The sequence below is a fragment of the Achroia grisella genome, unplaced genomic scaffold, assembly GCF_030625045.1.
Source record: "Achroia grisella isolate CSIRO2021 unplaced genomic scaffold, CSIRO_AGI_Agris_v1 utg808, whole genome shotgun sequence".
NCBI classification, from domain to species: domain Eukaryota; kingdom Metazoa; phylum Arthropoda; class Insecta; order Lepidoptera; family Pyralidae; genus Achroia; species Achroia grisella.
In genome coordinates this window covers 1815475-1831166 of record NW_026713029.1, presented here as the reverse complement: position 1 = coordinate 1831166, position 15692 = coordinate 1815475, and the positions used below count along the sequence as shown (strand labels likewise).

Genomic DNA, 15692 nt, shown 5'->3' with positions numbered 1-15692 from the left:
TGTGTTTATCATTCCTGAAAGCTGTTTCGATGACACTTCTCCAATCATACGAACGTCCGGTCAGTACATTAAAAAAATAATCTTCACTGATAAAAATTTACAGTTACGATGTCAGTCTTGTGGCCGCAACACATTTGTATGTCTGTGGGGTTATTTAATAAATAAATAAATAAATCTGGCGTTTACAGCTTCACTGGACGATAGGGGACGAGTGCAGATGACACTCCAAATCTGCCTAAGGATTTATGTAGCGGCTAAAGGCCAACTCCCGCCTGATGGATACGACTTTAAAAAAGCACCGCTAGCGGTTCGAACCTCGGATCAGGCCGTTGTAATTGGGATCCCTCGTAGACATGGATCGATCGGAGTAGCGCAATACTTTATCAAAAAATAATACAAAAACCACCGCACTACAGTCAATATATATATATATATATTTTGACGATTGAAATAAAAATAGAAAATGATTAACATACCTAACTAATATTATAAAGACGTAAATATTTTAACCAACCTTCATAAATTTGGCATCATTGTTTGATATGGAGAAAACTATACTATATTCAAGTTAATTAGACTCCTCCAAAGTGTGGCCAAAAGCTAATAAGTAATAAGGAACTTTGCCAAAAATAAACTGCTTTTACGTCGGTTTGTTTTTAAAGGTTGACCTATTAATATATAATTTTAATTAGCTTTGGCAGATGAAATGGCAACTGTTGGAATATTAATTAGTAAACATATTTATTGACGGCCTGGGTAGCCTAGAGGTTAACCGCTTTATTTCCGATGGTTCGGCGTCGATTCTCGCACGATATATACTAAACCAATGATTCCCAAAATGGTCTAATTCGACCCTCAGGGGTCTATTACAAACTGCAAGGGGTCTACGACAGCGGTTATCTTGTTGTTTTTACTTTATGTTTTTAACACTAAACTTTACTACAGTTAGAATTTTACAAAAAATCAATACCAGGTAGAAATGGCCCTTGCCATATTTTTCGACATCTATTGACATCGACATCAAATCTACGACACAAAAAAAGTTTGGGAACTACTACTGAAGAATAATTTATAATAAACAAACTGACCAACAACGGTGACAACGGCGTCGGATGCGACGTCGCCGTAGATGTTCTGAGCACGGCACGAGTAGCGGCCAGCATCGGACGCTACCACGTCAGCGATCACCAGCTCGTAGCAGCCCCGCTCTGCACGTGTGCGCACTATCTTCACACGCTCCTCCTCAGACGACACGATCTCTTTGTCATTGCGGTAGCTGGACAATTTCAAGAACATCTTCAATATCGTGTCAATATAATACTAATAAGTTCTTAAAAGGACACACTATAAATAAAATCAATTTTATAAAAAAATATACAAATACTAGCTGACTCGAAACGTTGTTTTGCCATATACATTAAAATCGGTATTTAAAAACATGGGTTGGTGATAGAAGGGTGAAAATTTAGGGTAGTATGTATTTTAAATGCCACATTATAAAAATTTTCAAATAATGAATTGTCCAAAAAAAATATTAGAGGTACCCTTATCACTTAGGGGTATTTAAAATAGATAGTAGCCGATTCTCTGATCTACTGAATATGCATATAAAATTTCATAAAAATCGGTCAAGTCGTTTCGGAGGAGTATGGTAGCTAACATTGTGATACGAGAATTGTATACATAAGATCACGGAAATTTACTTACAATTTCACCTCCGGGTTGGGATCTCCCTTGACCTTAACCATGAAGCGCAAGTAGGTATTCTGCATTATTTCTGTATCTTTTAACGCGACCAAAAAGTATGGTGCATTTAGCGCATTTTTTGCTTTTCTCTCTTCCGGAGTCACTAGAATATTTTAATAATAATTAATTGAAAATTATATTTATAGATTTATTGTACATGAAACGCTTATATACATGAATAGAATCACAGACTTCACGTTTATGTCTTGTAAAACCTTATGCGTAACATGAGAATTTTACTGCCATATCTGACCACTCAAATCGAAACACAGCTTAAAAAAGCATCAAGGTCCTTGGTAGTAGAAATAAATGAAGCAGAACCCACGTAGACTTTGTTCAAATTCTGAATCTGTAGGATATGGTGTAGGAATTAACATAAAATTAGCTGTCAGTGTACAATAAAATACTATACTGTCATGCACAAATAAATCTAGTGTATACGACATAAAATGCCTCCAAATATCTGATTGAGTGCCAAATACAGGAAAATTACGTGTAATTGTAATAACAGAGACTACTTGTTATACGCTTTACGATGTTTTAATTGATGATGTTGCCAAGAATCATGCATAAGTTGTGATTGAAGAACTTATAATAAGATCTACTTAAGTGTGTATTGTGTAGAACTATGTAAAAATGGATTGAGCATACTATGTTTTTGGTAGTCGGAAGAAATTGCTAAATTATAAAACATTGGTAACATTATATTTATTTCAGATATTAAGTGTCTATACGGAAATAAGCAATGATTGCATTATTGTTTAAACATAAAGAAACATATATGATATATTCAGGAATATATTATGCTATATTCCTTGATTGTTACATGTTTTATTAAAAGAAGAAACACGTTTATATTAAAACATTTTATAAACAATGATTAAAATCTTGGATATCTTTCAGTAGAATAACATTATTTGATTATGATCGATTTGAATAAAAATTTCTTCCAAATACTATTAGCTTGTTCAGATCCATTGAAATATAAAAGGAGCATAACTTACATTCATAGACGACTAACTGGGCGGTGCAATGGGATGTTCCTTTCACGTTTTCAGCCATGGCGGTGTAAATTCCAGAATCATCTTCCCGGCAATGTTGTAGCTCAAGTTTGTGGTTACCGTCCTTTTTAGACGATATATTCACTCGATCCATTAGACGATCAGTTAAAGGCTTATTATCTTTCAGCCAAGTGACTTTGACTGAGTCTGCAGACTCGCGGAGAGAACATTCAAATGTGGCTTTCTCACCCGCTGAGAAATCAAAGATTTGTTAGAGAAGAGTTCGTACAATATTCTTGTATTTTGAATTTAAAAGTGTATATGAAACATACGTGTTGACTGAAGATAATAGTAAATTGACTAAATAATTAAATTTAAAATAAGGTACGAACTCTTAATAGAAATTATGAAATTTTAAAAGCTTTGTTAGAGTGGTATGTAGTGTATGTTAATTTACTAAAAGCATATATACAGGCACTAAGAGGTGTGTCTACTTCCAGTTTATAGTGTGTATCTACTCTCATCGATATTGTACTTACGCTCAATGTTTTGGCCTTCCAGGGTTTTTGAGAACACTGGTTTTCCATCTTGCGATTCCGATTTCAAAACGGATCGGGTGGACTCATATTCACCAGTACCGATAGATCCGTTAGCGATAGCACTTTTAGAGTATTTGCTCTCATAAGCCGATTCGCTGTCATTAGTTCTTGAGTATTTAGACTCGGACTTGGATGAGATTCCTTCAATTTTATCGCCATCGTAACTGGCTTCAAGGCTATACTTTGATGATCGACCTTCGATTTTAGATTCAATACCATACTTTGATGCAATGTTATCAATTTTACTAGCGCTATCATAGCTAGACTCTATACCATACTTAGAGGCGATACTATCGATCTTACTAGCGGTATCGTATTTAGACTCGGTACTCGACTCAATCCCATATCCGGAACCTTCTAGCCTCGAACTGGAATATTTAGATTCATATCGAGAAGAGGCGCTTCCCTCGAGGGATCCTCCTGTTTCGTATCTTCCACTTTCCAAACGGGATCCGCTCTCCCGGCGCGAATAAGATGATTGACCAGTACTGTCATATGAGGATGATTCATAACGTCCGCTTCTACTACTGCTGGTGTACTCTGAAATTACAAAACAAATCTTGATTACATGTCTACATTTCAGAGACTATATTACAAATCTTTGCTCAGTAATCATAATTTTAGTGTAAAGAATATGAATATTAATTTCTAATACATTATGTCAATAAATACCTCCAGAAAGTCGAGAACTACGGCTATATCTTGACATTTCGTCCTCAATAGCCTCCTCCTTGGTTACAGCTTGATTGTTAATAGAAACTGTATCTGCCGATTGCGCGCCAGTTGCGCTAGTGATTACCCGTTCTTCAACTTTGACTTTTTCTTTACTTATTCCAGAACTTACTGATATTTGTTCTTCTGTAGATACAATTGATTTAAGAGTTTGTTGATTTAGTTCTGATTGAGATGTAGCAGAATAAGTTTTTGCAGAATTTTGTACTTCGCTAGCAGAAGTAACTTCAGTTACTTCCGACTTGGAGATCTTATTTGCAACAGATGATTCAAACGAAGCCTTTCTTTTAGCTTTTAATTGTTCCAATGATTCTTCTCTAGTGCAAACCTTTACGATCTCACTACTAATTGATTTAGCCTCACTATCTTGTATCTGTTCTTTACTATTAGCCTGCTCTGTTAGTAGATTAACGTCTGTTTGCTTCTTTTCATTCAATTCTTGTGTTTCAACTTTTGTTGTCTGTACCTCTTCAACTTTAGACTGCTGTTTTGTTTGTAATTCAAGGCTGGATTCTTTATCTTGTACAATTTCTGTATTAAGTTCGTCCGCTACTATTGTAGTAATTACGGAATTTTTGTTTTGACTATGTTGAGTTTCATCAGAAAGTGTATATTGTTTAGTTACAACTTCTTGGGCGTTTGTTAAAGTTTCTTGTTGTGATTTATTTTCCTGTTTAGATTCTACAGTAACCTGGACATGTTCGATACAGCTTTGTTCTTGAAGTTGATTAGAATCTGTCTCTATAGAAACTTTAGTGCGACGTGATTCTTTGATTTGATGTTCGATTCCAGTTACTTGAACGTCGTTTTTTAAATTTTGTGACTGTGATTGTTCTGTCAACTCTGTTTCTATAGATACTTGACTTTCTGTCCCTAAATTAACAACATGTGTTTGTGATACTTCAGCTTGTAATTGGTTACCCTGTATTTCATATGTCGATGAAAGTTGTTTGGAACTTTCTTTACTATTTAGGTCTGTAACTGTAGATTCTTGTACTCGAGAAAGTTGCTCCTGAGTATTTTGCTTGGTCTGGTTAACTACTTCAGTAATCTGTATTTCTTCAATTTGAGCTCTCGTCTCATGAATCTGTTGCTGTGATTCTGTTTGTACAGACGACTGATTTATAGTTACGTCTTCAAACTTTTCTGTTTGTGTTATTATTTGTACTTCATCAACTCGTGCCCGCTTTTCTTGAACTTCCTGTCCAGTAGTTACTTCAGTGACTTCAACTTCTTCGACTCGGGTCCGTTTCTTTTGAATCGCTTGTCCTGTTTCTGTTTGAACAGAAGCTTCAGTAATTTCTTCGGTGCGACTTCTTTTCTCTTGAACTTCCTGTACGTCTTCCGTGCGTTCTCTTTTCTTTTTGTTCGCCTCTGGTGGTTCAGGTGAAGTTATTTGTGGTGAGAGTACTTGTAGATCGTCAGCTGCGTGTTCAGCTAATGCGACTGTAAATCAAATAAATTTAACATTAACGTTCTGTTATTTTTAATATATTGCAAATAATAAAATGGGCTAGTTTAATATTAAATACTGTATATTCAAAAACAAAATATAACTTTATAATAACAATGGTATGCTAATATACATATAAATATTATTATATTATATATATGTTTGCCGAGCAGAAAAATGGTTGAGTTTGTTTTTGTAAGTAACGGATTTCACTTACCAGTATCACTGGCGTGCTGGCCGATCTCCGCTAACCAAGCGGTCTTCACTTGCTCCTTATGCGCTGCGAGTGTTACAAGCTGCGGTGATGACTTCTGATGTATTTCGAACCTCAACCGATCATCTGGATGGTCCTTGACCTCGGCCTCTGGAAGCTGAGTAAAAGAATTCTCAATGAAGTAATGTGAGTCGTCTTTGGCTACCAGCCAAACATAAATGGATGTTTTCATAAATGCAGCTATTTTCGTACAAGGAAAGTCAACATTATCTTGATAATCGTAGGTTGTAAACACAATTGAAAATATTTTATACTTATATGTAGTATCTTTAGAGATACATAGAAAAGTGTTGTAAAAGTGTTATAAAGGAATAGAAAATATTTGAAATCGTGTCGTTCGCAAAACTTAAGATGTCCACATTTTTCCGAATATATTCTAAAGTAACGTGATAACTATCTATCAAATTGGTTTGTAATCAGTGATTGCTATCTTAGGAAGGTATTAGAAATTTAATTTCAGACATAACAGAAATGAACCTTACTTTGATGATATCCTTGAGAACGAACACTGATCTGTCATCAGAGACCTTCTTAACTTTGCAGATCAAGATCCTCGCTTTGAAGAGGAAGAGATACCTCTCCTTGGCCTTGCTCTCAACGTCAGTGACTGTAAACCAGTCGTGGGTGAGGAGACGGCCGAGCTTGTAGATGTTCCCCCGGTAGCCTTCGATGCTAGCGATGAACTTGTTGTCGGTAGCGCGATTAGGGACCGACAAGAAGAGTTCTAAGGCCTTCTGGATGTCAGTGCAGTCCTCGCCAAGTTTTTTTGAGTACTTCACTAATTCCTTGAAAGGAAAAATGTTTATTTTAGTCAAAATTTATGCAGGTTGTGTTGATACTGATAGTTCTGACAATAAACTTAAACTAGTTGAGTTTCTTGCCAGTTCTTCTCAAGTGAAGTAGCTAGCCAAACTATACGGTAAAGAGAGTGACAAAAAATAAGACGTGCACAAGAAGCGGAAGGGTAATTGTCAAAAAAAAATTTTTACTTTGAGCTTACACATAAAAAATACCCAGCATTTAGATATTAAACTATCTTGTCTTTTTCACAAGATCTATCTTCGTTTGAAAATAATAAACAATATGTTGGAGACGGTGGTGGAGGACCTATGTAATTTTTAGATTTAGTATAATATATACCTTCAGTAGTAGTTGGTAGTCGTTTATTCTCTGTATTGGTAACTTGAGGTGTTCAGTAATGCCTTTGTCGTCGCCGAGTTTATCAGCAAGTGCCTGCAAATAACAAGACCAATCTGTCATTTTAAGTATAAAACTTTCATCATCTGCTACTTCCTGATCCCATTCATTTAGGATCGGCGTATAATACGTAAGTTTTATCTTCAAGTCATCCCATTATTTACTCCCTTTCTTGCTATATCACGTTCCACACAGTCCATCTATCTCTTTGTCGGTCTTCCTGTGCCCTTATATCCACATACATTATTTAAAAGTAATAGTTTTTTTAACTAACGGTTTACGCTGTTGGGGCACCAGTGGAGGATGATCGGATGAGCATAAAGTTTGTTAGCACATCGTGACAAATTCACCAAAAATTTATCATAGTGGGTTCCAGGGGGAACTGCGTGGAAGTCAACATGAAATAGCTCATTGTCAGGAATAGGGTCATCATCATATAATATACTCATTAATTCAATTCATTCTTCATTGTAAATTATTTAATTCTATTCTATATACAGTTTTTTGTCTGTTACTACCTTAAGAAGGACAATAAATTCCCTAAAAGAGCCAGTCTCTGACTCAGATCTCAAGAGTTTAAAAATAATTCAAGAATGCTTCTTTACGAAATGCAAAAATGATTACTGCTCAAAGCGATGTTACAAACAAGCAATCCTTTTTTGAAAATACCCGCGCACAGAGACATCCCAATCAATCAGTTACGGAGATAAAAGTCATTAAATCTATTACAGATGAAAAGTAAATTAGTGATCCGACAGATCATTAGCATGACGTTTTAATTATTTGGCACTGAACCAGAAGCAATCACTGGGTGTATTGACAACGTGTAGCTAATAAATACAGATTAGAAACCACAAAATCGCCATAGAGATTGGACACGAATCTATATATTTGTAAAGCTAGTTTGTTTGTTTGTACGCGCTAATTTTCAGAGCAACGAGGATTGTTTGTATTGCAACCTACATACATCTATAGTGCTTGCCCTTTTTCAATGTTCGTTACCTAGACTTGTAAGGGACAAGAATTGTTGGATATTCTTAGAAGCGATGGTTTTTATCTCTTCAGGATAGTGTGTACTTACCAACGGAGATATTTCGTTTATGCGTGAGTGGGCTACTACCATATAGGATGTGTAGTGGCATTTTCTTTTTAGCTTGGCAAAATCTGCAGATTTTTGTTGACCACAGGCATAAGTTTTTTAGGTGTTTATTTAATTTACAGTGTCCAGTGAGGGCCATGGTCATGTTGGATCATGTTGCATATATTGGTTTTACTAAATAGCATTAGTCTATTGGAGTATTGATTCGTGTAGTCAGTTATTAGGGCTTTTGAATGTAATGCTGGCATTTTCAGCCAGTGATTCAGAGCTTCCTGTTTGGTTATTAGTTTGAGATGTCCCAGTTTTAGCCAACGAGGCACGTCACAGGAGGTTTATTATTAAGTATGATATGATCATTAGGAGGCAAAATGGAAAAAAGTCTAAAGGTACGTTAAACTTTAAAAAAGGCAATGCAGCGAGGAGGGTCGTGGGACATGGGTGGCTCGCATAGTATTCTATTATTTAAAAGAATATATTGTCATACATCAGTACAGTACATTCAGTTAGTGTATGGGGTTTAACATATTGCCTCACCACAAGTTCAAGTAAGATTGTTCGTATTAATTTAAGTCTTCTCATTTGTTTGTAATCTCGGACAGTGCACACAGCGCCATCTATTTCCAAGTTAAGCTAGCTAAATTTTGTATTATGGGTACTAAATAACTGATACAAATATATAGATATTTTTTTCGTAAATAAATACATATTACACATAGAAAACACCCTGACCGATACAAACAATAATACTCATGAATACAAATGTTTGTGCTGTGCGTATCGTGGTGTCGAACCCGCGACCATCGGAAGTAAGGCACTGTGCTAAATCGCTAGACCACCGAGACCGTTATAAAATTCATTTACATATGTTCATTCTGTTATACAGACACTTTATACTATATTTCGCGAAGAGAAATAATAAAAAATTGTATACCGTTTATTTTTTTTACAATACAAGCGTATTGACAAATGACTTTCAGCCTAGGAACAATGCATTGGTTATTGTTACCTAACTTCCAGCTGACTCATTCATACTCTATGGTAATGCGTAGGAATAAACAAATCATGTTTCAAACATTGACATGAGGCTACACAAAGCACTGCAGCGCTGTAAACCATCGTACAGATATAGAACGCCTTGACACGATGAGTTAGTTCGAATCTTGTGTTTCTAATAGTATGCTGCTCTCATTTCTGTTCCCAATTCTATAGTTTTTGTGGAAAACTTAGAAAAATATTATAAACGCGAAAGTTTGTAAGTATAGGTGGATGTTTGTTACTCTCTCACGCAAAAACTACTGAACGGATTTTGATGAAACTTTACTGTAACATAGTTTATATATCAGAATAACACATAGGCTATAATTTAATAAAATATTATGTAAATTGGGCGAAATGTAATGATAGATCTCAGTGTCAGTGTTATGTCAGTGTAATGCAGACGATAACGAGGGACAGCTCATACATTTCGTTTATATCATATATTTTTTAATATACCTTCATGACGGTAACTGGCGTGACGGACCTGGCATGGCACTCTTCGCTGAGTATATTTTGAATATATGTTTTTTTTTTGTTGTGGCTGTTTTACAACCAAATTAGATACATGTCATCAGCCCACTGCAGTCCACTGCTGGACATAGGCCTCTCCCAAAGCACGCCACTGGGCACGATCTTCAGCCCTTCTCATCCAGTTACTACCCGCAACCCTACGTATGTCGTTGCTACACCTAGATGCGGAGCGTCCTTATCTATACATCTATACATATAAATAAAATTGGAGTGTCTGTTTGTAATATTGAAATAACCGTTTTTTACTACAGGCATAGGAATATAAATACGGTACAAATACCAAAAAACCACTTTTTACAATTTTTGTCTGTCTGTCTGACGGTCTGTTTGTTCCGGCAAATCTCTGAAATGGCTGGACCGATTTTGACGGCACTTTTTTTTGGCAGGTAACTAATGTAATAAGGAGTAGATTAAGCTACCTTTAATTTAGGAAAATAAAGTTAAATTCCACGCGGACGAAATCGCGTGTACAGCTAGTTTAGTACATAAGACCAATATTAATGTAAAATTAGTTAGTTCTTCTGTATCATACATCGTTTAAACCGACAACATCGTATCACTATTCCGCAAAACCTATCTACATTTACACCAGTAATGGCCGAGTGAATTGTCCAGGATAAAAAACAAATTGGACATTTTAATAAAAAAAACTCACAAAACACTATGCTATTTTGAAATATAAACCTATTGTTCTTGTTATAATGTTTACCAGATGTTTATTTTATATAAAGTCGTGGTTTAGCATACCGCTTTAGTGTCGATGATCGCAAGTTCGATTCCTGACACAGTATAAACATTTCATGAATAAGTGTTTGCATTGTTGGTCTGGGAATTTTCTATGTATATATTTTTTCAGTTTTCCCCGGATATAAATTTACAGGATAAATTTTTTTTTTACACTTTTATACAATATAATGTTTACATTTATCTACCTAATAATTTACATACAGACTATTTCTTATATTATCTTATTCTAAGTATATTATGTATGTATTTACAAAAACAACATGTTTAACTATTTCTATTAGTTGTCTAATACCAATAACACAAGTTTTTTTTAACTTGGGACTAGATGACACTGTGAATTATCTAACAATACTAGTAGTACAATAATACTCGATCAAATGGTGTTTGTTCAAGACAATTTGAACCTAAAATAAATATAAATATTTTGTAGTATATATTTTCGTTTTGTAATGGCAACAATTAACAATTTAAAAAAGATTAATTCAAACTGTCACTCCCCCCTTTCTGTTTCTAACTATCAAGCCATACACACTGTACTCCTGTAAATCAAATATAAAAAATACAGTCCAAATATAATAAAAGCATATGTTGTTTTATTAATCTAACAGTGTTCGTAGTGATGTTTAGAAGTATATAATAAAAATAATAAATTATTTATTATATTATTCTAATTGCGTTTATTATGACATTGATGTCATAATAATTGGCTCATGATATCATTTAATGTTAGACATAGACACCTATATAAATACTTCTACATTGTAATAACAGGCTTTTTTAAAAAATAGTAATTCAATTGAGATTCTTGCCAGTTCTTCTCAATTGGATTTATATACTTTACTGAACGGTAGGGAAAAATTAGAATATGAAGAAAATACGTTCATAAGCGGCTAAAATGTCCGACATGAATAAATGATTTTTGATATTTGAATTTTGAATAGTATTTATATATTAGTCACAATGGTCAAAGGTAGTTACATCAACAGTTATATAGGCGACAGTTTCCACTCACCACGTGGTACGCAGTCAGCTTGTTTACCATTCTAGTTACATAAAAAAAATGTAACTGTTTCAGATTTTTCACTTCAGAGTTTTCGGTGATGTAATATAGAATTGGATTCGGAACATTTCCTATCAGAAGCTAAAAACTTCGATCTACCACAACTATACTAATTTTATAATGCACCAGTTATTTAATGCAACAAATAATATTTAATATTATCTTATCTACCTATCCTATATTTCATATTATCTTATCTATCTACCTATCTATCTATATCTATTAAAATGCACCAGTTATTTAATAAAAGAAATAAAAATCTTATCTTATCTATCTATCTAATGGATACTGAAATTTCTACCGTATTTGTTTTGAGAAGGTTAACGTCTATTTATTGGTTTGTAAGAATTCAAATAAATGTCTTATCTATCTATCTATTTATTTCTTTATCTAATCTCTTTTCATCTATTAATCTAATTTATAGACGAGACAAAAAGTCTCGTTAATTACTTTTAAATGTTATTATAAGCAGCAATTGTATTAGTTTTTTATTTGAGACAAATAAATATGATGATTATTATTATTACTTCTAGGTGTAATTTTAAATGCAAACAAGTATAACAAGAAGTCAAGCTCATCAGCATTTAATTGTTGGTATTTGAGGAATGTGATGCTGTAAACGAAGTGTCTACAGAATACGAATAACAATGAGAAACTAATCTTATATATAAAATTCTCGTGTCACAGTTTTCGTTCCCATACTCCTCCGAAACGGCTTGACCGATTCTCATGAAATTTTGTGAGCGTATTGAGTAGCTTTGAGAATCGGCCAACATCTATTTTGCATCCCCCTAAATGTTAGGGGTAGTCCACTCCTAAATTTTTATTTTTATTTTTTAGATAAACTTTTTAGTTTCTATTTTTTTATGATACATCATACAAAAATACATACGATCCTAAATTTTCACCCGTCTATCATCAACCCCTATTTTTTTATAGCGTTAGCGTTTAATTTACATGGCAAAACAACGTTTGCCGGGACAGCTAGTATTTTTATATTATTTTATTGATAGACATAATAATCCGAAAAATATGTTTAGAGACAGACATAATAATATTTTTTACAGAATAATCTCAGTCGTAAATAAAGCTTATTAGACGGACAAAACAACTATTTTTACGTTTTATATCATAATTTGCAATAACATGACATGACTATGACGTGAGATCAAGGAAACGCTATGAAAGACGTCTAAATAAATATCTGGAATAAGATAATATATTTTGAATGATAAAATTCACAAAATTTGATGAGATTTGGGCAGTTATATAGATAAAGTTTAATGTATTACATATTAGTTGTGCCCGCGGTTTCGGATGAAATTTATAGCCTATGTGTTATTCTGATGTATAAGCTATATCACTGTAAAGTTTCGACAAAATCCGATCAGTTTCTGAGTGAAAGAGTAACAAACATCCTTTCATATTCACAAACTTTTGTATTTTTAATATTTATAAGATTTAACTATGCAACTGTTTAAAGTCTCTTATCTGCGCGAAATTCTTTTTAAACCGTTCTAATAGGATATTCGGAAAACTATTTCTTTGTCTAATTATGTCACAAAATGAATATCAAATTTTCCAGGTTATAGTCTTAGCACTATAGTGTTTGCTGATCACTATAGTGCTAAGACTGATCTATCGACATCAGTTAGTCAGAAATCTAGTCAATAATAACAAGCTTCCTAAGCGAAGATTACGAACAGAAATTAGATTTCTGTAATGACAATCTCCAAACATACTGGACCTATTATAAAAATCCTTTCGCATATCACACAAAAGAGAGATTATTACAATAAATGTAGCCAGGGGTGGTCGCAAAACAGGAAGAACACTTTAATGGCAGAATGAAAATTTCTTTATTCATTAGCACATTCTGTGCTAACACATGTGGAAAGTAGGTCAAGGTCATTCCAATCTCGCTCGCAGACACATCCAAAGCCGAAGAAAACACGAGACGTGCAAGCAAACGATGGAACAAGAGAAAATAAAAATCGCTGTAACCCAACCACCCACGCCACCCGCCTCAAAATAAACCAGACGCGTTACTTGTAACACTACACCCGCGCGTAACATTGAAATGGGGGGAAAAATGACGTTATTTTCGCAACAGTTCGCACATCTATTTATAACTGTCCGCTCTGATACCACATCAGGTTTAAGCCTACCTGGGAGGCGTACGGTGCAGTCGGCAGTCCAGATGATAACGAGAACACTATCACAGGCACACACTTCACTCGGACGAGTGGTCGAAGGTCGTAAACGCGCTGGAGCGTGCGAGATAACGCGACCGCGGCTTCCAAGCGACTGGTCTTCTAGTATCGCCGAGCCGAACACTGCTAAACATAGCACACTAGCCCTCGGTAGGATAAAGCCATTTCTCCTGTGACGTCAGCTGTTGTGTTGGGGATCTCGACCAGCCACGATCATTATAACAAGGTCGACAAACAAACCTTGAGGTATCCTAGTTGTGGTCGCTGACGTTGTTTCCGTACAACAGCTATAGACGTTCAAAATGCTTTCACATATTGTATTTTTTATCTTCATATAACAAAATCTTTCATATACGTGAACTAGTGCTGCTTGTAGGGACTGGTCTGGTTTAATCACTATGACTGATTTAATATTATTTACTTAACCAGTTGATGGTGTATTTAATATTTTGACTCTAATGAATCAGTGCTAGTTGGTAGTTTATATTCACAAATTTCAGCTTAAAAATGTAAAGCTACAACAATTATATAAAAGAGCAACACGCTTCTTGCTCGTTCTTCTTGTGATGAGACAGCCCTCCGACTGAGTGGCAGATTAATAAAAATAAGTATGAGTATTCATTAAAAATGATAATTAATAAAGAATTTTCTATTCTATTAAAGATGAGGCCATCTATACTACTGGTCATACTATACTATGTAAATATATGGGGCCAACTAAATGTTTGTGTGTTTTCTAATGCTAGAATTTGGAGTAGTACACACTCCTGTGTTAATGAAATCTGGCGGGGTACTAATGGAATATGATGTAGCAAGTCCATCAAGGTAAATTCATCAGGAATTAACCATGATCTTTTCCAAATGGGTCCGGAAATAACAGATTTTACTGTAAACAAACTATAACTTTAGTGTTGCTAAAAGTGCAACTCTTTTGATGCAACTTTGTCTATTCCATTATCACATAATGGAACAGATAAAATTGCACCAAAAGAGTTCCACTTTACGTTTTTGTAGCTGCTAAAAACGGAGATAGTAATAATAAATTTTGACTTTGACTAAGCAAAAGAAAATAACTCAGTGACTACAGTTTTGTTCCAAGAGGTACAGGAAGTTTCGAGGTGATGTTGGATGGAATAAGATTATTTCTGGATTTGAGTCAAGTGCGACGCGTGACGATGCGCTGGATGCGTAGGTTTTGGCTATTATAGCACCATGATAATTGTAGGAGCATTAATAGTACTAAGTTGATAATTACTTACACTGCGTATTGACAAAATACTTGAACTAGTGGTCGTCCAGGTCGAAATTGGGCCATAATTAATTTAACATTCAGAAACTATATATGCTATAGACAAATAAAGACAATCAATATTAATTTATTCTCAATTTGACCACAGACTTTAACAATAAGCAAAATAGTATATATGCGTGTGTGTCAAATATATGGTAGTGTGTGTAATGTTTTTTATTGTATTAATGTATTTTTAATGCATAATTAAAAGAAAATATTAGAATTTTTCAATATAAAGTAAAAGTGTACGAAATTTCATACTAGTTGTTCATTCACACACTCACTCATAGTTCATTCGTATCATATCAGATCATAGTTCGTTGCGCAACTCTCGTAAAAAGGGGTACAAAGTTTTTGCTTCACATATTAATACATATATAAGAGGGGCCTATTTTTTTTAAGTAACTTTAATGGCAAAGAATCTGACACATGATGATGAGTAGCAACCGACGCCATGTACTATAGAAATTACGTTATCATGATACCCATGACGATCGCGATACCCCTCGTCAGTTGCTGGTGGACTAAGATCAGTCATGTTTCTTATCTTGCATTCACTGCCTAATCTGCACTTTGCAACTGAACCACAGCTTAAAAAGCAAGTTGCTTAGTGGCTAAAATTCTCTGCACTGAATATTTGTGGTCTCACACATGCTAATGGTCTAAATTAAATAAAATAATAATTAAGTAATTTATTTAATACTAGGTACT

General features: G+C 34.5%; 1 protein-coding gene across 1 annotated transcript in view; it reads right to left on the bottom strand.

Annotated features, from left to right (window-relative positions):
* Positions 1–15692, bottom strand: part of LOC131851833 (obscurin) — a gene marked incomplete at its 3' end in the record, with an annotated part of 116596 nt that overhangs the window by 38270 nt on the left and 62634 nt on the right. Inside the window, exons 7-14 of the mRNA XM_059202397.1 lie at positions 6946–7038; positions 6288–6590; positions 5749–5902; positions 4019–5524; positions 3287–3886; positions 2751–2999; positions 1708–1849; positions 1089–1276 (exon numbers count right to left, since the gene is read on the bottom strand). Coding sequence (XP_059058380.1) covers positions 1089–1276; positions 1708–1849; positions 2751–2999; positions 3287–3886; positions 4019–5524; positions 5749–5902; positions 6288–6590; positions 6946–7038 — 3235 coding nt within the window. The remainder of the gene's footprint in view (positions 1–1088; positions 1277–1707; positions 1850–2750; positions 3000–3286; positions 3887–4018; positions 5525–5748; positions 5903–6287; positions 6591–6945; positions 7039–15692) is intronic.